The sequence below is a fragment of the Filicampus tigris genome, chromosome 7 (genome assembly GCF_054856515.1).
Source record: "Filicampus tigris isolate MCC_2025a chromosome 7, RoL_Ftig_1.0, whole genome shotgun sequence".
In the NCBI taxonomy this organism is placed as follows: Eukaryota; Metazoa; Chordata; class Actinopteri; order Syngnathiformes; family Syngnathidae; genus Filicampus; species Filicampus tigris.
The window spans coordinates 12,381,508-12,405,772 of NC_141223.1; the positions used below are offsets into that span (position 1 = coordinate 12,381,508).

At 40.8% G+C, this 24,265-nt stretch overlaps 1 protein-coding gene across 1 annotated transcript in view; it reads left to right on the forward strand.

Annotated features, from left to right (window-relative positions):
- Window positions 1–24,265, forward strand: part of yap1 (Yes1 associated transcriptional regulator) — a 45,884-nt gene that overhangs the window by 3,317 nt on the left and 18,302 nt on the right. The window contains exons 2-3 of the mRNA XM_086034894.1: window positions 1,047–1,282; window positions 20,798–20,916. Coding sequence (XP_085891020.1) covers window positions 1,047–1,282; window positions 20,798–20,916 — 355 coding nt within the window. The remainder of the gene's footprint in view (window positions 1–1,046; window positions 1,283–20,797; window positions 20,917–24,265) is intronic.

Sequence of the window (24,265 nt, forward strand, 5' to 3'; positions counted from 1 at the left end):
TAGAATCACTATAGAGGGGTCGTAGTATTTTAGTACGGATTTCAACATGGTTCCATAGTACAGGGCTCCAATACGTTGGACACACAACGTTGCGCTTTTCACTGCCCTTTCGTGGACTTTCGCTGAGTAGAGCTAGACACACTGCTGCTGTCCTGTTGATATGATGTCGCTGTTATGCAGTTTTATAAATACTGCATAAACCATATACGGGCAAATCGAAGTGAAGTGGAAAAGGGAGCCACTCTCACACTGCCTTCCTGTTACGCTAAAGCTAGAATTTGTTGACTTTCAGACAGAACTCACCGGAGAGGGACGTAACTGCTATATCTGTGTTTACACAGCCATTGCAGCTTTGCGCATTCAGATGATTAGATGCACAGGGCTGTGAGCCTCTATTTAACTTTTTACTTCTGCCTCTGTTACACTCAGGGGTATTCAAACTCTGTACTTAAGTGAAAGTACAGGTACTGTACTGGTAACAGTAGAGGAACTGATTTAACACCTGAACCTGAGTAAAAGTGGGAAAAAAAATACAGATTCATAATAAGTAGTAGAAAGAACAGATATCAGTTTTCAAATGTAGAGAAAAAAGTAATCAGAAAAGTAAATAGATGCTGCACATATAAAATACAGATACCTGGAAAATGTACTAGTTCTGAAGTATTTACACCTGGCCCGACCACTGCCTCAGAACTACCCTTCTTACTGCATTGCTACCTGAGTAACATCAGTTGAAATACTGTCGTTTACATTACAAAAAGTGTTACATTACAAGCAGTGGTTCTCAAACTGTTGACACCAATTACCACCTGAAAAAAACCTTAACTCTTTTTGTACCACAATCATGGCTAACATTAAATGACTGTAGCGCAGCAAACACAAGAGAGGGATTTTATTCCTAAAAAAATTGATCATTAATACAGTATTGCACTTGAATGTAGTGGGAAAAAAACAAAACTTGTGGTGGCAATGCATACCACTAGTGGGACACACATTACACGCTGAGAATGAGAGTCGTAAAGTCTTGTTTTTGTCCCATTTCGCAGGCGAGCACGGACGCGGGCACCGGCGGCGCGCTCACTCCGCATCACGTGCGCGCCCACTCCTCGCCCGCCTCCCTGCAGATGGGCGCCGTCTCCGGGGGCTCCCTGTCCGGCATGCCGCCGTCGGCCGCCTCCCCCCAGCACCTGCGGCAGTCGTCGTACGAGATCCCGGATGACATGCCGCTGCCTCCAGGATGGGAGATGGCCAAGACCGCCTCTGGCCAGAGATACTTCCTCAAGTAAGGGCGCCAACTCGCCACTTTTGTCCTAACTTGTTACAATAAGTGGCTTTAAGATCATCAGGGAACGTTCAGCTCTCTTAATGCTAAAAACGGCTCGGTTCTTCAAAAATAATAACATGAACTTGCTTCATATATTTAATCCTCTCATTAGTGGTTGAGATTTTTAATTCAATTTACATTTCTATTGTAGGATTTTCCTTTCAACAGTCATTTGAAGTCCCACTTATTGCAATGCAAAATGATTTGATTATCTGATGAGCGGTCCACAGTTTGTGTTCGGGAACTTTTTCCAATCACCCCTCATATTGCTGATTTGATTTGTATTTGTTTCAAACAAGCACAAGAATCAAAACAACAATAGAGAAAAGAAAAAAAGTTTCGAGAAGGGGTGGAAGGAAGCAAAGCTTACAAAACTCAGTCCGCCCTTTACATGATAATAACTTTTAAAATCCATAAAAACATACATGATTAAATCCATACATTTTCATATTAACCTTATTGGAAATCAAACAGAATTCAGATTTTTACCCCAAAATGTGTACCCTAAATATTCATGACCTGTTTTACAGAAAGGAACTGAACCATATTTAATTAAATATGTTTCCATTGTCACTGCCGTTTATGATTTATGTCATACGTCAAAAATCATATTAACTTTTACTGGCCCAAAGCTGAGGTAGGGAGAGTATTTGGTTGCGTATGTTTAATGTTGTGCCACTCCCTGCATGTCGGTATGCACTTCTTTAATATGACATACCGGTAATCTGTTGCAAATTATTTTTTTGTGTGTCTATTATATAAACTATTTACAACATAACTCCCAAATCTCAGACACAAATGTTTACACATTTAGAGCGGTTATTAGCAGAAAATGAAAAAAGTGGTCAAACTAACGTCCCATTTTTTTGGTATCTTAATTATTTCCAGAGCTGTACAAGGTTTTGAGGTTATGAATGTGATCATGCTGCACAAGAAATTGCACTCAGTTTACTGTTGCACATCCTGTTTTTCATTTGATTGCTGGTCTTATATTTACTGTATGCTCATGTGTGTGTGTGTGTGTGTGTGTGTGTGTGTGGGTGCATGTCTGTTGCGTGCATCACAGTTGTAATTATAGCCGGTTTCGGAGTGCAGTTCAATACCCCTTTTTTCAGACTGATACGAGTATGAGTATTCATTCTTTAAGTACTCTCTGATACCGAGTACCAATACATCTAGTACTTTTGATATATGAAATTTAATGTAACACAATAACAACAAATTGTGAACTGACCTTTCTTTGTGACGCAAGCGATGATTCGCCGATGTGTCAAACTGTTGTAGTATAGTTGTATCTACTGCCGAGGACGACCAGATTTTTATTTATTTTTTGCCTTAAAGCGGAAGTCAACCCAAACATATTTTTTTCAAGAATATGTTCAATGCAAGCACACTAGTTGAAACAGGGCATTCTGATAAATAAATATTGCGTTTGTGGAATAAGTGTTAGTCCACTCGTATTTGGCCATCTCAGGGGGCGGCCATTTTGTCTTCTACCGACTGAAAATGACATCACAACTGTTCACAACGACCAATCACGGCTGACCTGTCTGAGGAGTGATTGGTCGTTGTGAGCAGTTGTGATGTCATTTTCAGTCGACAGAAGACAAAATGGCTGCCCCCAGAGATGGCTAAAAACAAGTGCATTTTGCTGCTTAACTTATATTCCACAAACTGAAAATTCATCAGAATGCCGTGTTTCAACTAGTGGGCCTGCTGGGAACATATTCTTGAAAGAAATATGTTTGGGTTGACTTCCGGTTTAAGTACCGGTGGCTAGTATCAGCAGCATACACATGTTTTAATTTGCCATAGGAGCGTGACTCCATCGTAAACCAAAGACTCCTTTTATCGGGTATCGCAAGCAATCTGAGGATTCATTGAGGTCCTTCATGACCAAGCATATCTCATTACAAAATGAGTTGTCATCGGCTAGTGCCTCAGGTGTCCTATCTCGGAACGTGCCAAGTGATATAGTTGTAATGACACAGCCAAAGTCTTTGTAAAGTTGAAGGATTTTGAGTGTGATATCAAAGAAGCCGCTTGTACATGATGTTGACGGTTGTTTGCAGGCTTGCTACAGCGCACAATGGCGGACAGTCCTCCCAAACGTTGTCGATTACTGGTTATTACATTTAGCTAGCGAACAAGACGGGTCGTATGTAGCGTTCCTCCAGTTTCGCTGGGGAGACAAAAGGTCCACTGTGGTGGCCTCGGCGGACACAAGTTTACCAGCGTCATCTGCTAACCTGCTGGTCTGGACGCCACTCGCCATCCAAAAGTAGCAAATAAAGTCAAGCTTCAAGCCTCTCAGTTGACTTTATAAGAATTAGGACCAAAAAAGGTCGGTAAGAGTAAAAAGTCAGAGCTTTGTGAAAACAAAGGCATAATAGTAAAAGAATAAAGTGATATAATTTAAAGATTAAAGCGGAAGTCAACCCAAACTTATTTTTTTCAAGAATATGTTCCCAGCAGGCCCACTAGTTGAAACACGGCATTCTGATTAATTTTGCATTTGTGGAATATAAGTTAAGCAGCAAAATCCACTCGTTTTTATCCATCTCTGGGGGCGGCCATTTTGTCTTTTGTCGACTGAAAATGACATCACAACTGCTCACAACGACCAATCACGGCTGACCTGTTTTCTTAATCTGGGCCGTGATTGATATGTTTGGGTTGACTTCTGGTTTAAGTACCGGTGGCTCGTATCAGCAGCATACACATGTTTTAATTTGCCATAGGAGACATTTTTTTCCCAAAATTGGAGAGAAGTGTTTTTCATCCGGTCAAAGAACCGCACAGATTCTCATCAGATAATCTCAAAAACATTAAACTTTTTCTCCAAAATGCAACTTTATTGTCATTATACAATAATCTTGTAATGTATTTTTTTCCTTTTTAAGATGGACTGACTACTCAGTTTTAACTTTTTGATGCCCCTCCAATGGTGTCAGTTTTAATGGCAGTGACCTACCGCTTTGCTGCTATTACATAATCATCATGGAACATTTCATTTTGACACCGGAGTTCGGCCCTTCTCCTGTCTCTGGTGCAACAAATTCAACAAAAAAGCGACTAACCAAACACGATCCGTTCCGATTTACTCGAGATCAAAAAAAGACATTTCGCTGCTAGATGTTGGAAGCGTTCACATCTGGACTACATCTGTAGCGTTTCAAAGACATGTGTGTTTAGGATTGGGGGGGGCAGTGTTTTGCAGACTCTCCCAGGATCACTGCCGTTGTTAAGAAACTGATAATTATTCAATTTGGTGGGATAAGTGAAGGCTCTAGTTGAGCGAAAGCCAATTGTGTGTACTTGAAGTTATCTTGTCACGTTATGGGTTTTGACTTGCTTGCTGGGATTCGATGTTCTTCTGCATTCTTTTCATGTGGAAGTGTTTATCCACTCCCGCGGTTCCTGCACGCACATTTGTCGCAGACGGACTCAGTCACTCCGTTAGTGGGGAATACTCAAAGATGCTCAAAGTTTGGGGTCACTTATAGTAAAAAAAAAAAAACACATAAATAAACGTACGTCCCATCACTAATTTACGGGAGTAAAGCATCCTCCACTCAATCGATGAACTCGGCTATACTCTTCTCGGTGGCGGCCGTTACCAGAGTACTCGATGGAATAATTGATAGGCAAGGCAACTTTATTTATATAGCACATTTCCCACACAATGCAACTTAATGTGCTTTAGACAACCAAAATCACAACACCTGAAAAAAGCATTTACAAACAGAACAGGTGAAGTTATTCAAAGGAAAAGCAAAGAGAACCAACATAGCTGATTAAAATGACTAAAGCAACTCACATTGACAACATTTAAATGCATTTACAATCAAAAGATTTAAAAAGGAAGTCAACCCCCCAAAAATCTTTACAATAATATGTGCGCCCACTAGTCCAAACACAGCATTGTGATTACAGTTGTGTTTGTGGAATATGAGTTAAGAAGCAAAATCCACCCGCTTTTAGCCATCTCAGGGGGCGGCCATTTCTGAGTCGCGATTGGTTGTTACTTGAGCCCTGAGCAACTGCGATGTCATTTTCAGTTGAGAGAAAGTGGCCACTCCCTGAGATGGATTAAAACGGGTGCGTTTTGCTTCTTAATTCGTATTCCACAAACACAATATTAATCAGAATATCAAGCTTAGACTAGTGAGTCTGCATAGAACATTTGTAAAAAAAATGTATGGGTTGACTTCCCGTTTAAAGACATTTAAAAGTAAAGGACAGACGTTTTGGTATAGCTGAAGGAAATTGTGGTTCATCTAATTGTAGATTTTCTTTCTTCGACAGTGACACAACACGTCATCGATAGGATAAGCGATCCAAACAAGATTAGTTAGTGACAGGACAGCCTTGCAAAAAAATGCAACTCCCTAAAAGCATTTGCTACACTAAAAAAAATGTCAAAGCAGGAAACAAACCTTTCTGTTGGCTTAACAACACCCTAAGACACAGGTGTCAAGCTCCGGTCCTGGAGGGCTGCTTTCCTGCGTGTTTTCCGCGCCTCCCTGCTGCAACACACCTGTTTCAAATAATCAGGATAGGACCAGGCTCCTTCAGAGCTTACTGATGAGCTGATTATTTGAATCAGGTATGTCGCAGCAGGGAGAGATGGAAAACATGGAGGAAAGTGGCCCTTGAGGACACGAGTTTGACACCTATGCCCTAAGATGTCATATAAGTGAAAGAAAATCGCACATCACAGTGCCGACATTCGATCTGGAACACAGACGGCCTTCGGCTGCCGCTGCTGGAAAAGACACTCCCCTATTTATAAACAGACCGGCTCTGACACTGACGTGTCGAGGCCGAGCGGCGAAGCCCGGAAAGCGAGTGTGTGGCGGTGAGGGGGTAGGGGCACGATAGACAAGCGGCACGGCACGTTGGCTCATGTTTCACTCAGTTGTCTCCACCGGCCGTATCAATCCCGGCTGAAGGAGGAATTCCCTCGGCAGTTGTTTATGAGCACACTGTAGGACTGCGGAACGGTGGGTGATGGGCCTCTGAGTCATTGCAACCCCGCGGCTGCCGACGCCCCGCAGCCTTTAAGAGCGGCGGCGTCAATGGAGAGCCGCCGCTCTGTGACGGTCCCTCTTTTGTGTCAGCGGAATTAAATGGCAGCTATGTGGAGACGAGCAGAAAAGCAGGGGTGGTTGTGGGGTTGGGAGGGGGTCGTTTTGTCCCTGCACTGAAACCGTCATCATTTTTCACACCACCGGCTCATGTTGGCCTTCGTAAAATACAGGCTGTCTCAAAAAATTGTGCCTCTTCTCAAATTTTTTGTTTTTGTTTAAAAAATAAAATAAAAGTACAATTAACAAAAGTACAATTAACTTTTTTAGAATTTGTCAAAGAGTGCTTCCGGGAGGTGCGAAAACATTGCAGATGGAAGTTTTACAGCGATCCAACAACGTGAGTTACAGTTGCTTATATCGGAGAGAATTTACATTGTAAAATACCTTATACTCACCACGCATGCTGGTTTCTAAATGTATTAATATGTGAATCCCTATCGGCTTGTTTTGCTCATCAAATTGGCTTGCTCTGACCAAGCAATCTACATAAACATGCTGATATAAGTAAAAAGAAACAGTCCCATTGCGTATATACTTCAAGTTTAATTGGCCAGATACTGATTCAGAAGGCCCTGGGCAGATGAGATTGACATGGCAACACATAGAGGCAGACATCGGATCCAAAAAACGTAGCTTAGGGAAACACTACAAAATGAAGAGAATGTAATACAATTTAATGGAACAAATATTAGAAATTAGCAGACCTGGGCACTTGACCCTTTGTTGCCGGTCCGTCCTCCGTCCGTGGCCTGCGTACTCTTCTGGCCTCGTCCCTCCGTCCTTATTCATGAAAATGATCACCCAACCCCGACCCCATCCATCCTCGTCCTTTTAAGGCCTTGTCTACACGTAGCCGGGGTTTTTGTAAATGGCGGATATTAGCCTGTGGTTAGCCCTATCATCCACACGTCCCCGGAGTATTTTCAGTGAAAACGCAAAACTCCGGCCACAGTGGAGATTTGCGGATATCTCCGGATCCGCGTTTGGCTGTGGACAGTCATGCCCGGAGATTTACATCATCACTATGCGACAAAAATGCTCTGACATCACTTGCGTTTTCATGCGAGTCAACATGGATTCCCGCGGCGCTGCGTTGGTTATAGCTATTCTCGAGTCGCTTTTTGCTTACTTATTTGTCCGCAACCAACCACTGCTTCTCTTTGAAAGGTTTAAAAGCAATTCTGACCTATTGTCGGTCATCTCGAACGCGTTTTGCGCCGTGTTTTTGGTTTCGTAGAAGTGACGTCAAAAGACGGAACTTCCTTCTGAGTGGACAGTATTTGGCTAACTACTGCCGCCTAGGGGCTTGGCATGCGTTTGAAAAAGCACTTCCACGGTTTCGTGTGGAAGCGTTTTTTTATGTGTATTCCAACGCACGGGGAGGATATACGGTTGTTAAAAAACCCCGGCTACGTGTAGACAAGGCCTAAAGCACTTGCATTCGGTCGTTTAAATGTACAGATTTTCTAAAGCTAAAGCTGTCCCACACAAGGACATACTTCATTGGTTGAGATGAACTTTGGCTGCCTCGTGACCACATCACACGCGCGAGGGCCGTCCCAAAAATGGCCATCTGTCCGGGACGCAGGGCTGGACCGTTCCGGCCCCGGGACGGACTGCCCAGCTCTAGAAATTAGGTTGTAAAAGTTGGTCAGTCTTTTGATAGTATTTAGCCTAGCTAAGAAGGCTCTGCTGGCCCTTCCAACCACCGTTGCTCAAAGTTAAAGTTCCCGCCGCAAACCTTGCAACAATCGATAACTTGAAATAAGAAATTGGGAGACATTGTCCCGTAATTTCGAAAATGAAATCAAATTGTATTTACACAGAAATTTCAATACATAGAAATGCAACTCAAACTGCTGCACAATTAAAACATCCAACACAAACATAAAAAGAAGACCCAGCCCCTCCCCCCAACATACGCAGATATACAGTATATCCCACAAGCATGCCTGCGCTCACATATGCACACAAACACACTCAAAGCACACACACATGTCCTGTTAAACTGTTAAGGAATGAATAATTCACCAATGTTAAATCCTTTGGTCTGAGTTGTTGGCTGACTTTGGAAAACGGTGGAAACCAGTATGAACATTTGCAAACATGCAAGAATGAGTCAGCTCGACAAGGAGGAGAGGACTAATATTTTCCTTTTTTCTAATTTTATTTTCTCTAATTAAACTTGTATCTGTGTCACTAAACACCTAGATCTAAATGACAAACATAAGTAAAGGCCAGTCTATTGGTGTACATTATTTTAGTTAAGAGACAGTGGGCAGAGCGGTTAATGCCCCCCTACCCCCTGGCTTTTTTTTTTTTTTAAACATTGCATCCTAGTTTGTAATTAAAAACAATATATTGAGTTTGCCTAAATGCATACAGCAATAATTGATAATTGCTACAGGAGCAATTATGATGTTGATAGAGGTGCACAATTGTTCCATGAGAAAGAAACACCTCCAATTTAAAGAGTGCTCCAATGTCAACAAAGTCTGTTGACCTTTCCTCCTCTTTCTTCCATCACTTAGCTGTGGCCTTTGATTTATGGCAGCAGGGAGGTTGGCTCACCTTGCTGAGTGCTTGCTGACTGGGGGGGCTGGGGATGGTAGAGTTGTAGTGGTTTGGTCTAGGGCCCGGGTCATAAACTAATGAAGGTTTATAATTTAGACACACCGTCCAACTAGGAGGGGTAATCACTGTTTCCGGACGCTTATTAAATGCAGCTTTTAGTCCGTGGGAAGTCAGCCCTAAGCTGGAGGGACCTCCTTTGTGGGGCGTGGGGGTGGGGGTAGTTATTGTCCGACCTCAGGGGCAGGTAGAGCCATGCGTTGATGGGCGCTTGTCTTTTCCCAATTGGATTTTAAACACTTTGGAAAAGGGGTGACCTTTCCCACGTCCAGTTGTTTTTATTGTTTTTCTTTATATATAAGCATCACTAAAGAGTTCAAGGTGTATTAGTCTGTGTACTATTTGTTCTTTCTATTTTCAATTGACTATCCAAAATGAAAAGTAACTGATCATTTATTTACTTTTACTTACTATTAATTTTACTATTATTATTTTTATCAAACACAAAAAGTGCTGTTTTTCCAAAGACCAATGCTAATTGGTGCAAGAGCTCTGCTTATCTTTTCGCTTTGACATGATAGCAAGTGCATTGGTGGTATTTCTGCTTGATAGTGTCTGCATCATAGTGTTTCAGACAATATACTTACTTCAAAGTGGCTCTGGAGCTTCCGCAAGCCGGACTGAGCAAGTCATGAGCAAAGAATCTCTGTGTGTGTCTGTGGGCGGGCGGTGGGTTACAAAGGCAAGATAGCTCACTCACTGTCTCATTTCCAGAAATAGAAAAATAATAAAATATTCACATTTATTCACATTCACATTTATTGGTGGGCAGGCACACTAGAGAACTTTGTATACAAGCCGTTAAAAAGTCAAGTTTGGAGAACAAGTTAGAGAACCTGAAATGAGGTTGAGGCGATCAATTTTTCTTCTAAATATTGCACCAAATATCTACATCGCCTGTCTATTCCAGTATGCTAACAAGGCCTTGTACCTGTAGTTCTCTGCATCAACACTAGCTCAGTGCACACTGTTTTATAATTTCTAGAAATGGGCATTCCGTCCCGGACGGATGCCTATTTTGTGCATGGACGGAGGATGAGAAGTCTTTTAAAAAGGACGGGCGAAGCAAGGATGGAAGTGGGTTTTCGTCCATCCCTCTTTTCTCCCTGACCGGGTCAAGTACAGTTTTAATTGTTGTGTTGGGTTTTTTAAAAAGGAAATATAGGAAGTCCTCAATTTACGAACGGGTTCAGTTCCTACACTGGTGATCTAACCCGAATTTCCGTGTATGTCGGATTTCACCGTTAAAATCGAAATTCACACCAAAATAAACGAAAATACATTAAAATAAAAAGAATAAGATGCTGTACTTTGCATTATTATTATTGCATGGAGACAAAGGGGAGGAGGGCGAAAAAGGCAAAGATACTGGTGGCACGCAAACAGACACGATCGAGACACTCTGCGCATGCTCAACCGCAAGGAATCCTGGTCTTTGTAGTACAGGAAGCGCTTGTATGCGGAAGTCCGGTATTTGGAGCGCAACCCACCACAAATACACAAGCAGAGATAAACAAGTTCTGACGCAGCACAAAAGCACACTTTTGGAGCGAGGAGCAAACCGGCTGCTTCATCCCTGGGGTGAGTGACATAAATATTAAGTGTTTTATTGCCAGTTGAAAGTAACAAGCGGAAATTACGTCCTTTGAGTCACGACACCGTGCGTCGTAGTTCAAAGTGGGTTATTCAAATGCTGGAGCAACTCTATCCGCTCATTCGTGTAAACGGGTTGTTCTGAATATTTCAGAAATCGGAATTTTGACCTTGAACCGAATATTGACTGCATGTAAACGTAGTCACTATGGTGCTGGGGACAAAATGGCGGAAGAGGCACGGGCATCGTAAAGTCAAAACGTTGTAATTCGAGGACTTCCTGTACCACTGTTCTCTTCTGTGATACCACAGAGTTGCCTTGATCAACTGCCTGCACAACACTTTTGATGTGAGTTTCCGGCAGTAACATTGCACAGGCATAGTCTGCACTCTAGTGGTTCAACACGTGTAATACCATGGATTATGCCACAGGAGTCAGTAGTATGCCATTTCACTGACTAACAGAAAGACGCCAGCCTGTTTTATGTGTAGTACTGAGTGTAGGAAAAAGGTGGATAGCAATTTTGTGTGTTAACTAACTGTTTAGTACATAATTATCCCTTTGCAATGATGAACTAGTACGGAGTATGTCCTTATGTGGGACATCTTTACACCGTAAAAATCTCTGCCAACGCCCACGTACACTTAAACGACCCGGAAGTGGAAGTCCTTCATTTCCTCCTAAAATAACCTTGCGCTATTTTGCAATTATTTTATTGCGAACTAACACAATAAAAACGTATTGCATTATAACGCATTTGCAATAAAATATTGCAATAAAACGCAATGATATTGTGTTGTACGTAATCTTAAATACTCTCGTGATGTCCCCTGGTTTTTAAAAAAATAATATATTTATTGAACAATTCAAGACAAAAAGACAATATTACTGATAGAAATCAAGTATACAGAACATGTAAGACATTAAATGAGAAATAGTATACAACTTCGTGACATTCACCCAACACGCCAGAGAGGTTGCAATAGGTAAACAAATAAAATAAAATAAAAAATGATTATAAAAGAAGAGTGATGTCCCTTGGCGGGCTCCGGTGTCCTCCCCGTCGTGCTGTCCTACCAATGCTTAGAGTGGTTTCGCAGGGGTAGGTGTTTGTTTTGGTAGCCAAACGCTATCTTGGTTAAACAGTTGTAAACAATTCAATCCACTTATGATACTCCCAGCCGGTAAGTGGATGTGCATAGGAAATTAGCCAGATTATGAGTGTGCGGACCCTTTTTTTTTGAGGAGTAGGGGAGGGGGCTGACGGAATGTAAGGACGGAAACGCTTTTAAAGGACGAGGATGGACGGGGTCGGAAGACAACTCTTTTTATGAATGAGGACGGAAGGGTACCAAGCTCGAGGACAGAAGACGGACCGGCAAAAAGGGTAAAGTGCCCATCTCTGGTAATTTGATTTCACTGCTGACCGTTCTGACCCCGTGGCTGCACAAATGGTGTTTGGGAAGACGCCGTTGTGGGCTTGTGTGAAGAGCTCATTTGGACTAACTTTGTGTTTGACAAACTTTTGCTTTATTGACCACACACACAGACAAGACCCTTCCTGTTCCACTGGGGGGGCTGTCAGCTCAGCACACAAATGGGACTGTGAGAAAGTCGAGCCCGGTGTTTACCAAAGTCTTGATGTAACACCTCTGTCCCAGACATCAATGCTTCCACTGTCAGCTGAGGGCATCTCCGGCCTGGGAAGTGGGTCTTCTCAGGTGGGATCAGGGGTTGAACTTACCCAAAGAGCTTCACTTTGGTCAATACCCCCAGAAGAGGTTGTTTTCAAATTACATTCCCCACAGAAACAATTGAAATGAATCCAATAACTTCAGTACTATTTTCTGCGTATGATAAATCTAATTAATATTGTTGCCGAATTGTTTAAAAAAAAAAAACACACATAAAAAAAGGCCTGAAAAAGATTTTTAACAAGCTGAGGTGTGGCAAGTTTGGTTATGAAAATCTTTTAAATTGTATTCTGAGTTTGTTCACTAAACTGTTTCAGTTCTGAGATTCTGAGATTGATCAGTACATAACATGCTGTTTTTTTTGTTTTGTTTTTTTTACCAAGGGTTTTCAAGCCATTGAAGAGGATCACGGCAATAATCATTAAATGTTCTCCAGTGGCAACATTTATAGAGTTGTTATGAAATTGTTTTTATCTTGACAGATTAAAGCTAACAACTAAAACTCAAGCTAAAGTCACTACAAAACAGTTATGGGTTTGACAAATTCAAGCTATGAGCTCAAATTTAGGATTACATTTCCAACACAATTAGCGCATGATTTTATTACAGTCGTTTTAAATACATTTCTTATCTTGACAAATTGAGGATAACAGCTAAAGGCTGAAGTAGCTATTTGTTCTCTGCTTGACAAATTCAACTTTATGGGCTTAAAGCCAAGCTAAAATATCTATCAAAATAGATCTTAGCTTGATGAATCCAACCTTCAACCTCAAATTGAAGCTTATATTGCAAATGATTTTTTTCTGGGCCTGATAACTTCATACTAACAAAAAGTTCAAAACTGCAGATGCTTTGAAAACGGTTGTAAGCATGACAAACCCAAGCTTAAAGCTCAAATTACAAATTACATTACCAACAAAATTGTTCTTGGCTTGAAGAATTCAAGATAATGACTAAAACTAAAGCTAAAATTGCCATTGAAATAGTTCCTTGAATCCTTGAGGGTCTCGAACGGCGGTCGTTTTTAGAAAAATACTGTGTTTATGACGTGTGATCAACCAACACCTTTAAAGTGCAACCTATTAAGCTGACAAATACACATTTCTGGTGGGAAAATAAAACAGCAGTGGAGCTAAAGCCACACACTTGCAGTCTTTAGCTGCATCTTGTCGCAACAAACGCCTCTTCAAAGGGAAACTTAAAGCCCCAATGGGGTCACGGAGGTTGCCCCAATAATCTCTCTTGATGATGTCCTGCTGATAGAGAGGCAACCAGGCATCCCCCAGCCAGACCAGAGCCGAGGTGGTCATCCTCATCTTAGGGGCCTGATTACATCTGGCCCCCCTTGGAGTAGTCTTTAGTCCCATGCTTCAACCTCCTTCTGTGCGTGTACCCCCACCATGGGGGCAACTCCTGACACCTCGGAAAAACCCTATTCTAAATCTTGACAACTCATCTATAGGGGGCATTTTTATGACAGAGATGGTCACCAAGAGGAACACAGATAGTCATTAAAGTTTTGCTTCTGGTCTAACTTTATACAGTGTGTTACCACTTATTAGTCTGTCAGTTGTCAGATTAGAAATTTGCTTGTTTTGCTGATGATGTGATCACTCTTAGGTTGGTGCAAGGTTTCATCGTCCTTTTCCATGAAAAGTAAAACACTGACCTCGCCGTTGTTTTTTACGCGTATGATTCTGTAGCTCTGAAAAACAATCCTCCTCCTGTACCTCAGCAGTATATTATAAATAACACCCACACAATAAATGCTACCTTGATAAGTGGGCCATCTGTCAAGGACATGTCAAGAGCCAAGGGTAGATCAAGAGTCGTCTCTCTCAGCTGACCCACATGAGACTGCGATGACATTTCAATTTAGCATCTTAACAACCATGCATTTTGATATACAGTAATTGAGCTGTAAATCTACCGTGACAAAAATGAATAGGACGGGGGTGACCATGGGTTAAGAATCGTGAATTCACTTTATTCTCCACGGCTGTTCCATTAACAACAAGCAGTCCTTTGAGAGGACGGAAATAGCACAACGCCGCCATCTCATCCGCCGCCTAAGCTAAGCCTGCTTACACATGATTAGTGTTGTATTTGTAATATTTCCACATCAAAATTCCTCAAGTTAGCCACAGAACTGGCATGCAAAGTACAGTTTGCAAAACATTTAAAACACACGTTTAAATTGCTTATGTGATTCTCTGGATTATCGAAACATTGTATTTAATATTATCTAAATTGCAATTCATATTTGAACACATTTGAATCTATTTATATGACTGGCTAAAATTCTGCGAGCTAAAACTCTAAAGTAAACTAATTAAAGTAATTAATTATCAAATTAGTAACAGTCAAAACTGAAGCAAAAGTAGCTATCTCGGTTTGATAAATTAAAGCCAAAAGTAAAGCTAAAGTAGCTATCATGATCCTTCTTACCTGAACTAGTTTTCTTCTTCCCACTCCTTTTTTGAGCAGCATGTATAGAACGGTTGCAAATGGTAACATGGTGACCTTTTGTCTTGGTGACCACTTGTTTTGTTTTGTCTATGAACCTCTTTTGTTGGCTTGCTCAAAAACAAATAATTAAAATAAAATATTTTTTTTTAAAAACTAAAAGTTGAATTTGAATGTTGCCAACATGATTGTTCTTGGCTTGTCAATTTAAAGCTAGGTACTAAAAGTCAAGTTTAAGATTTTAAATGTGCCGGAATTAGCAATGGCTAATTTACATTCGTAATCCCTTTGCAGACAACATAAAACAAGACAAGACATATCAATGAGACATCCCTCAATAATTCACACTTTCACAATAAATCAAATCAATGATGATAGCATATTTGTTCTTGGATTTACATATTCAAGATAACTGCCAATCTAAAGTTGCCAACGTGATAGTTGTTTGCTTCAAAAGTCCCAGCCACTATAGTCGAGCTGACTCATTCCCGCAAGTCGAGCTAAAGTAGCTAACAAAATTGTTCTTTACCTGACAAATTCAAGGTCACAGTAGAAATATTTAAGTTAAAGTTAAATCTATTCTGAAAGCTAAAATATAAGCTAATGTAGGTAATAAAAAATACATATTTGTTTGACAAATCAGTTCAAAATGATGACATTTTAAATAAAGTAGATATCGAGATAAGTCTTTGCTTGACAAATTCAATTTAACAGCAACATTTCCCACTAAAGCAGATATCAAAATGGTTCTTAGCTTGAAAAAAAACAAGCTAAAAGTTGATGAAGCTAACAGCTAATATTCAAGCCAAATTTGATTAGTTAGGCAGTATCCTGCCGTTTAGTGGTTTGCTCCCAGGGGGAACACAGGCTGGGGGAGGGTGCCAGCAACCCCACCACAGGCGGCTAAAGACAACACCGAGCAGTTGCAGCCGCAGTGCAGGTTTGAAGATCATCAGCCATTCCTCACAGCAACTGGTGGACCACCCCCACCCTGACAGTTGCCGGCAAGTTCTTTTTAAAGTTTCACGTTTCGCCCGCAGGAAGTGCCGCCTGGCTCGGGCCATATTGGGCTGGACGAATGGATTATCGTTTAGTTTTACAGCCTGGTGATGAATTACTTGCCGTTTGTAACTCATTGACCCGCTCACCAAGTTACTAAATGTTTCGAACACAAGTGCTGGTGAGACGGAAAAGATTGGATTTGATCACTAACTCCTGTGATCATCAACTTTTTTTGTTGATTTTTCCAACAAATATCTTGATAGCTTGATAGAAAAGTCAATAGTATGCCAAGAAAAGTGCCTAAAACCGCAATGTCCTAACTTTTCTGGAAGAGGTGGACCAATTCACTTTGTGTTTATGAAACATGCTTAAAACCAATTTAGTGTGTTTTAGGTAACCATATGCCAATCAGTTAAACATATCGGAATAAAAAAGAGCAAATCTCACTTGGGTGAGAGGTGACAATACAAAATTACAAAAAATACATGCTACACAGTGATCGATGTTGCAGTTAACACGTCTAACATACTAACGCACTTAAAACGGGTGCCTTTCTCTTGAAGCTGACCCTCTTCTTTGGTGGAAAGGTAATGAGTCCACATACTCACATATTGCAAAATTGCAAAAAAGTGCTACCTCTCAATTCTAGCTACCTTGGTTGCTAGTGAACGCGTTTTCTCCACTGCTGTAGATATTGTCACTGCCAGAAACTTCAAAATTGAACAGCGATATTCATCATAGGCTGTTGAACATTTAATAATTGTTTGAACAGCAGGCCCACGTATGGCCCCCGGGCTGGACTTCAGATAACACAGACTTAAGGCCTAGATAGACCAAAACGACGCTGGCCAACAGTGACAGACGCTTACCCCCTGTGGCGTCCGGCCGGCTGTCGACAAGTCACGCTGGAAAAATACACCGCAACGACAGACAGCGACGCTGACCATTAAAGTACCTTCTGCGCATGCGTAAGATGTAATACCGTTCCATACCATCGGTGGCGGTAGTCACTATTTCCCATTGTTAGAAAATCCAACGGGAAAGCTGTTGGCCGGGGGCGGATTATAAAAACGTAAACAATGCATTCAACTATATTCTTCGCTCACGAAGAACTCCCACGCGAAGTAAACCATCACGATCTTGACACGGTATTGTGAAATACTTAAATTGTCAACCCTCGCTCTTATACTTGTAAGAAGATTAAGGCAGCGAAGGCGTGCTCACTGTTTATCCGCATCTGTCACTTCCCGTTGGTTCTCCGAGCGCTGATTTGCTAGCTAAGAGTCAATCAGAGAGACCAAATGTCACGGCTGGCGACGCCGATTCAACATGCGTAAACGCCCGCCAGACGCTTACTGACGAGTTACGACACTACGACGGTGGTCACTACACCAATCAGATGGCGTATTCAGATGCCACGACGCTTCGCGACCTCGGACGTCGGTTTAGTCTATCTAGGCCTTTACAGGGAGGAAAAGAATGGAAAAACCTAAACATTTGTAGTTACAGGCTCTGGTGTACAAGGATTTCATCAAACCCTCCTTTCCGTATTCCACTGCTTCTCTCCCATTCTCCTCCCCTTTATAATAAATGCCATAGTTTCCATAGTGGGAAGGGGAGGTCAGGGCAGAGTGCAACGGGACCACAGCAACTCAGGCGGCCATTCGCTTTCTGAGGCGAGGAAAAGCTTCCGTGGATGTTTTTTCCCCTCTTTCAGTTCTTTTTTATATTGGACAGTTGTATCTCCCCACTCCCCGTGACCCCTCTTTCTCAAGGGGGCCCCTCCAGTCTGAGCAGTTCCAGCTACTTTGCTTGCTTTACTCTGGGTGTGTGTGTGTGTGTGGGGGGGGGGGTGGGCGTGTGTGAGGGCCACGAGGGGGAGGGGGTCCAGGGTCGGGGATTTGGCAGCTCCTTTGATCAGTAAAGCATAAACAAGAGGGGGGCTTCAAAATGGGTTGCATTGTGCAGTGGAGGGTGGTTGGGGTTGGGCTGTGGGGCTCGAGGAGGAGTGCTGAGTCAGGCCCTCTCGCTCTCTCTACCCCTCTGGGACGGCGGGCCTGATCGGTAGGTTGGGATTATGGCCGAGCCTTAGGAGAAACCTAATTGTCAAACGTTTGACATTTTATCTTGAATTTGCCAAAAGGAACTATTCTGATAGATGCTTTATCTTAGGCCATGGGTCTTCAATCCTGTTCCTCGAGGGCCGGTGTCTTACCTGTTTTCCATTTCTCCCTGCTGCCACACACCTGAATCAATCTATCTATCAGCAAGGTATGCAAAAACTGGATAATGACCCTGCTCATTTGAATCAGGTGTGGACTGCAGCAGGGAGAGATGGAAAACAGGCAGGATACCGGCCCTCGAGGAACAGGATTGGAGACCCATGTCTTAGACATTTGATTGAATAAGTTTAATTTCGATCCAACTTCAGTTAAATGTTTTGCTGGTAGATTTAATTTGACAAACTAAGAACTATTTTCATAGGAACTTTGTCTTAAATTTTAGCCATTAGGTTGAATTTGTTCAGCCAAGACCAATATTCAGTGCGACATTAGTTCAAATTTTTGCTTTTAGCTTTGTTTTGTCAAACCAAAAATGTTCATAGAAACTTTAGCTTTACTGTTAGCTGTTAGTTTAATTTAGTATGCTGGCAAAGAACAATTAGGAAAAATAGGAATAGCCAAGAATAGGGCTAAACAATTATGGAAAATAATCTAATTGCGATTTTTTTTCCAAATAATTGAGATTGCAATATGAGTTGATTTTTTTTCCAAGGTACTTTCTAATGTATTTCTCAACAATTCATCTTTATTACAACAACCAATATCAGATCTGTTATGCATTATAGAGTACTGAAGTAAAGTCAAATGACGCATTAATTAATATGAAAGACAGTTTATCTACCAAAGGTAGCTCCAGTACACCCGTGACACTCGTGAGGATGAAGCCGTACAGATATTGGATGGATGGATGGATGAATTATTGCATGTCTGCGATATGCATATTGCATAGGACATTATGGGGATATCAATATTTATTTCGATATATTGTGCACTTAGTGTGACAAATTCAAGCTAATGGCTAAAATTCAACCTAAATTGCCAACAAAATCGTAGCTCTTGACTTGAGAAAGCCAAGCTAAAATTAAAGTTGAAAGCTAAAAGTAGTTCTTAGCCTGGATATGCCAAACTAAAAGCTGAAATTTTAGCTCAAGTTGTCCAAAAAAATGTTTTGGGCTTGACAAATTCAACCTACCGGCAAAAAGACAAGCGTAAGTAACAACCCAAATCATTTTTAGCTCAAAGCTAATGACTAAAATTCAAGCTATGTTGCTATGAAAATAGTTATTGGCTTGACAAATCCAGGCTAAATGATGAAATGTTAACTACAATTGTAACAAAATCTCATTTGGACAAATTCAACAAACAAAGTCACGATAAAGGAAGTCTGCTGAATCAGACCCCAACAGCCGGTTGAGATTACAACATTACAGCTAAAGAGAAACCTTCCAAGTATCCCAAACAAGGCGCAGCATGTGACCAATGACTGCTTGGTTAGTTAGTTGGTTAGTTAGTCGGCCATGTTGTAAACAAACACGTAAACAAACTGCCGGAATCCGCCGCCTGTTTTGTTTGAGCTGTGGGACGTCTGTCCAAAAAAAAAAAAGAACATATGAATGGTGTGGGCTTTTAGGTCGTAGCTCAGTCTGCGCTTTTGTCAAGCAGGTGAAAGCTTTGTAAATGTGGCGCCAGATTGTTAAAGCCCCTGACACTCCATAGTGTCCGAGGGGGCTTCCAGGAAAGAAAGAAAAAAAAAAAGGACCCCCTGCGTTGAGCCCTGGGACTGACCCTCCCTCAATAGAGAGGGTCCTGCTCGGGAGAGGAGGGCTTCCTGTATTAGCTTTCCATCTTAATCAAGCAACAAGTACCAACAAAGCACTAATTATCAATGCCTTCACAGAATGTGACACAAAAACCTCCACCCTACCCAATCCCAATCCCAACACCCACCGCAATCCTCCCTAAGCCACTCCTGTCAGAGATGACATAAAAATACTGCACATATATATTCAACAAAGTACAACAAAATATTCAAACACACAAATGGTAGAAAACAAACAAATTCAAAACAATACAAAGTAGAACAGAAAAATACTCAAATGTTCCACAAAACACACATTCAAAAATACAAACATTCCAAAAAATTACGCACATTTTAGACTATAAAATATTGCATGCAGTATACCAAAATATTGGACAGAAAGACACTAATATTACACAAAAATAAACATATTTGTAAAGAATGATGCAAATTTTATAATACATTTTATAAAATACAGGCAATAATAGACAAAAAAATACACAAATGTAATCAATGCAACAGCATTAGACAAACATTTAAAAAATGCAAACATGTTAGAAAACTATACCAAAAAGTAGACAAAAACACAAATAATAGACAAAAGCATGAGAAAATAATACCAACATATTAAACTAAAAAGAAAAAGAAAGAACAAACCACCTTTTAGCCTTCACAAAAATGGTCCACTCCAGTCGTCTTGTCATGAGATGTGCTATGTTTTTTTGTATATTAACAATTGTATTGTATTGTATTGTATTAGCTTTTAAGATTTTACATATCACCACCAGCAGTAACTGGCTGCTTGCTAGCAGGTGCTACCTGACAGTAAAAGACTATTCGCTGCCATCTTTTGCCCCAGTCTTGTCAGTTCGCTCGTCTCTGACTGCAGAAGCTATTTCTTTCCAGACTGTGAGTGTTTTCAGGCTGCCGATTTCCCGAGAATTAAAGGCAAACATGTTTTCCAGGCGTGTGTAAGCTGATTTTGGAAGCTTGCTGTAGCGCTCCCATTGTTCCGTTGAAAGCTCTGCGACTGACTCATCAGTTCCTGCATGTCTGCTGCTTCACATTAGGCCGACCTCTGCTTTGAACTTTCCCCAAACTGATTGTCTTATCTTTCTTTGTCTCCTGGCAGCCACATTGATCAGACCACCACTTGGCAGGACCCCCGCAAGGCCCTGCTCCAGATGAACTCGGCTCCCCCACCCAGCTCCGTGCCGGTCCAGCAGCAGAACCTGATGAACCCGGCCAGCGGTGAGGTTTTTTTTTTTCCATGTTACAAAAAAATGTTTTTATTTCACAGAATATCAAGGCAAAATATGCTTGTTTTTTGTCTGCCAAGGTATTTCGTCTTACCAGGCAGTTCTTGTATAAGAGTATTTCACTTGCATCAACCATCTTTTTTCCTTATCTAATCTTAGAAAGGTATCATAACTTATTGACATTTTATTACTGGTTATGAGTAAGTTTATCTTAAAATAAGGTAAAACATAATTCTTTAGGTGTATTTTGTTTAAATACACTGCAAATACTGAGCTTTAAAAAAACAAGACAAACGTCAGGAAGGAGAAATAGGAATAACATTTTTGACATTTGTGTCTCAAACTTGGAGCACCTTTGACCTGGGGTGTTCAAACTGATATGCAAAGTAGCTTCAAGCGTCTACTAATAAACAGAGGTGTCAAAAGTATTCCGTTTCATTACTCAAGTAGAATTATAGATATTGGTAAAGATATACAAGAAGTTGAAGTATCAACTCCAGCTTTTTACTTACCGGTAAGTTAAAGTATAAAAGCAGTGGTTTCAAAACTACTTAAAGTATAAGTAATGCAAGGAGAAAAAAATGTCTTGAAGCGGAAATGTAGTCAAACATTTTCTTTTCATTGTGTTATGTAGAAGTACAAAGTAGGCTGAAAAGTAACTACTCCACTAAAGCAAAGATACCCCAAATTTCTACTTAAGACATCAACATATATTTACTTCGTTAATTGACACCTGTACTAATAAATGGCATGGAAAATGCCTGTCCGACACAAACTGAAAATGCATGACGTAATCTCAAATACAAAGGAATGAAATGTTAGAATTGACTAGGCTTAAAGTGATCATCCAGCCAGGACGGATCATTTTTCAATAACAACCTCAATTAATGTATTTTTTTTTCATCTGGAAAATTATATTAGCTTGCATTTTAACTTTTATCAATTTGTTTTGGAGAAATCAGCACAAAACTAACGAGTTCAGAACCGCCCACAAAAAAATTAGCCATTTGGCCACACCCCCACCCCTCCATCCAAGCCTTGTGTGACGTCACGTGGGGGAGCGATTACATTTTGCCATTCAAAGCCGTTATAAGTAACATTGCTAATGTCAAAATAACGGGCATCAATCGTCCCCAATACATGAGGACATCTCTACTTAGGCCCACTTCAACCTCTGAAAACATCACAAAACGATTAGCCTTTCCATGTGTGACCAAAAAGAGCAAGAAATGAGCAGCCTACATGCAGCTGAGGTGCTCTTGTCACATATGTCGTTTCATGTCATAAGTCATCAAGATACTCAAACACATTGCGTTCCAAGAAGCTTTTTCGTTAGCTGAATTGCTCATAGGTTGTTATAGATTACATTTAAAGTGTTATCTTGACTTACATTCTCTCAGAGGTCTACCCCTGCGCGTCGTCCGGTGCTCTTAAAGTCCAACTTTTAACATTTCGACAAGCTGACCTCCGGGACTTGTATTTATCCGAAATTGACGCACACAGGCCGGCCCTTCTCGCACGGCGATGCTGTTTTTATTATTATTATTATTTTTTAGATTAATTTACTCATAACCAGTAATAAAATCTCAATAATAGCGTATGATTTTTGCACAAAAACTGCTTGGTGAGAAAAATTATGTTGGCAGGCAAAGCACAAGCATATTTTTGCCTTAATTTGAGATAATCCATTTTCCTGTTGTATTGACAGACAACACTGGTCAACAAATTTAAAAAATTTTTTAAATTAAAGATGCAAGTAAACTTTTCTAGCTGAAAATTTAATTGAATATTATCATGCAATATAGTAATTTAATAATATTTATGAATTAATGGTTAGGACCAGCAACAGGTGGATAGTTTTTTTCTGAAACGTCATAGCTCTAAATTGCAACACATGGTAAAATCCGTATTGCGCAAGCTTTTGTAGGTCAAAGTTAAAAACAAAAATACAAATATCTCAAAAACCTAATGTGGTAGAAAAAAGACATTTTTAAAATCACCATCAATAATGCATTTAACACATAAAACCATTCCTGATTAAGATTTGCTGTATATTTTCTCTGTAATTTATGTTCAATTAAGTCATATAGACCTCATTTAATTCAATTTTCCCAGTGTGGTTCAGATTTTGCACACATTTCCTCGCACTCAACTACCAGTGCTTTTATATAGGCATTTCTGGGCTACATGCTAGTCGCCACTCGTCAGTGAGGCCCGGCGTAGCTCGCTGGAGTCCGCGCTGCTGGAATTTGCCTCGGGTGAGGTGAGACCCAGGTAGAACGTGACAGGTCCTGTCTGACATGTTTTTCGGAGCGCCACGACTCCCAGATTACACATGAACCGTCACCCATCATTTTGCTGCCTGCACTTAAAGTGGAAGTCAACCCAAACACATTTTTTTCAAGAATATGTTCCCAACAGGCCCACTAGTTGAAACACGGCATTCTGATTCATTTTGTGTTTGTGTAACATAAGTTAAACAGCTAAATGCACTCGTTTTTAGCTATCTCTGGAGCAGACATTTTGTCTTCTGTCGACTGAAAAACAACATCACAACTGCTCACAACGACCAATCACGGCTCAGATTCAGAAAACGGGTCAGCCGTGATTGGTCGTTGTGAGCAGTTGTGATGTCATTTTCAGTCGACAGAAGACAAAATGGCTATTGGGCTTGCTGGGAACATATTCTTGAAAAAAATATGTTTGGGAATCTTCTCTTGTTGACAGCTAGAAAAAAAAAGATTTAGAAGCCAATCAGAGGTGAAAAAAATGACATTTTTTTCCTCGCGTACAGTAGTGTTTCCGGTTTCGAAGAACAATACCGGTAATTTAACAGTTTTGGCACAATGTGTGTCAGAGCTGCAGTGAGATAAACAAACTTCTTGTTTAAAGCATGTGGGAAAGGGTATTGTAAATCTTAAAGTATATTTTTAAAAATCCATGGTCTCTATATTCTAGGTCTTGACCAATTGCTGGGGTATCACTGTACAAAAGAGAAAAAAAAGTAGACTTACTTTGTAATCATCATTAGCTCACGCATTTGCAAATGGTTATGCCGAGATGCTATTGCTAGCGTGTCCAAATGCTCACCAAAGGCATGGGGATTGCTTTATGCATCACAAAATATCATTTTCCCCGTGGTGACAGCGATTGATGGCGTTAAAGCAGTTTGATCAGGTGAATTAAAAAAGCAGATTAGTGTATATAGCGCATGCAACGGACACTGCAATTACGAGTTTTAACAAGACAACCTCAGAATGGCTCGCTCAGAGACATTTTGAAATGGAAATAGGCAACTCACGAATGGTTGATTTGCTTATTTGAGTTGACACTTGGTGGGT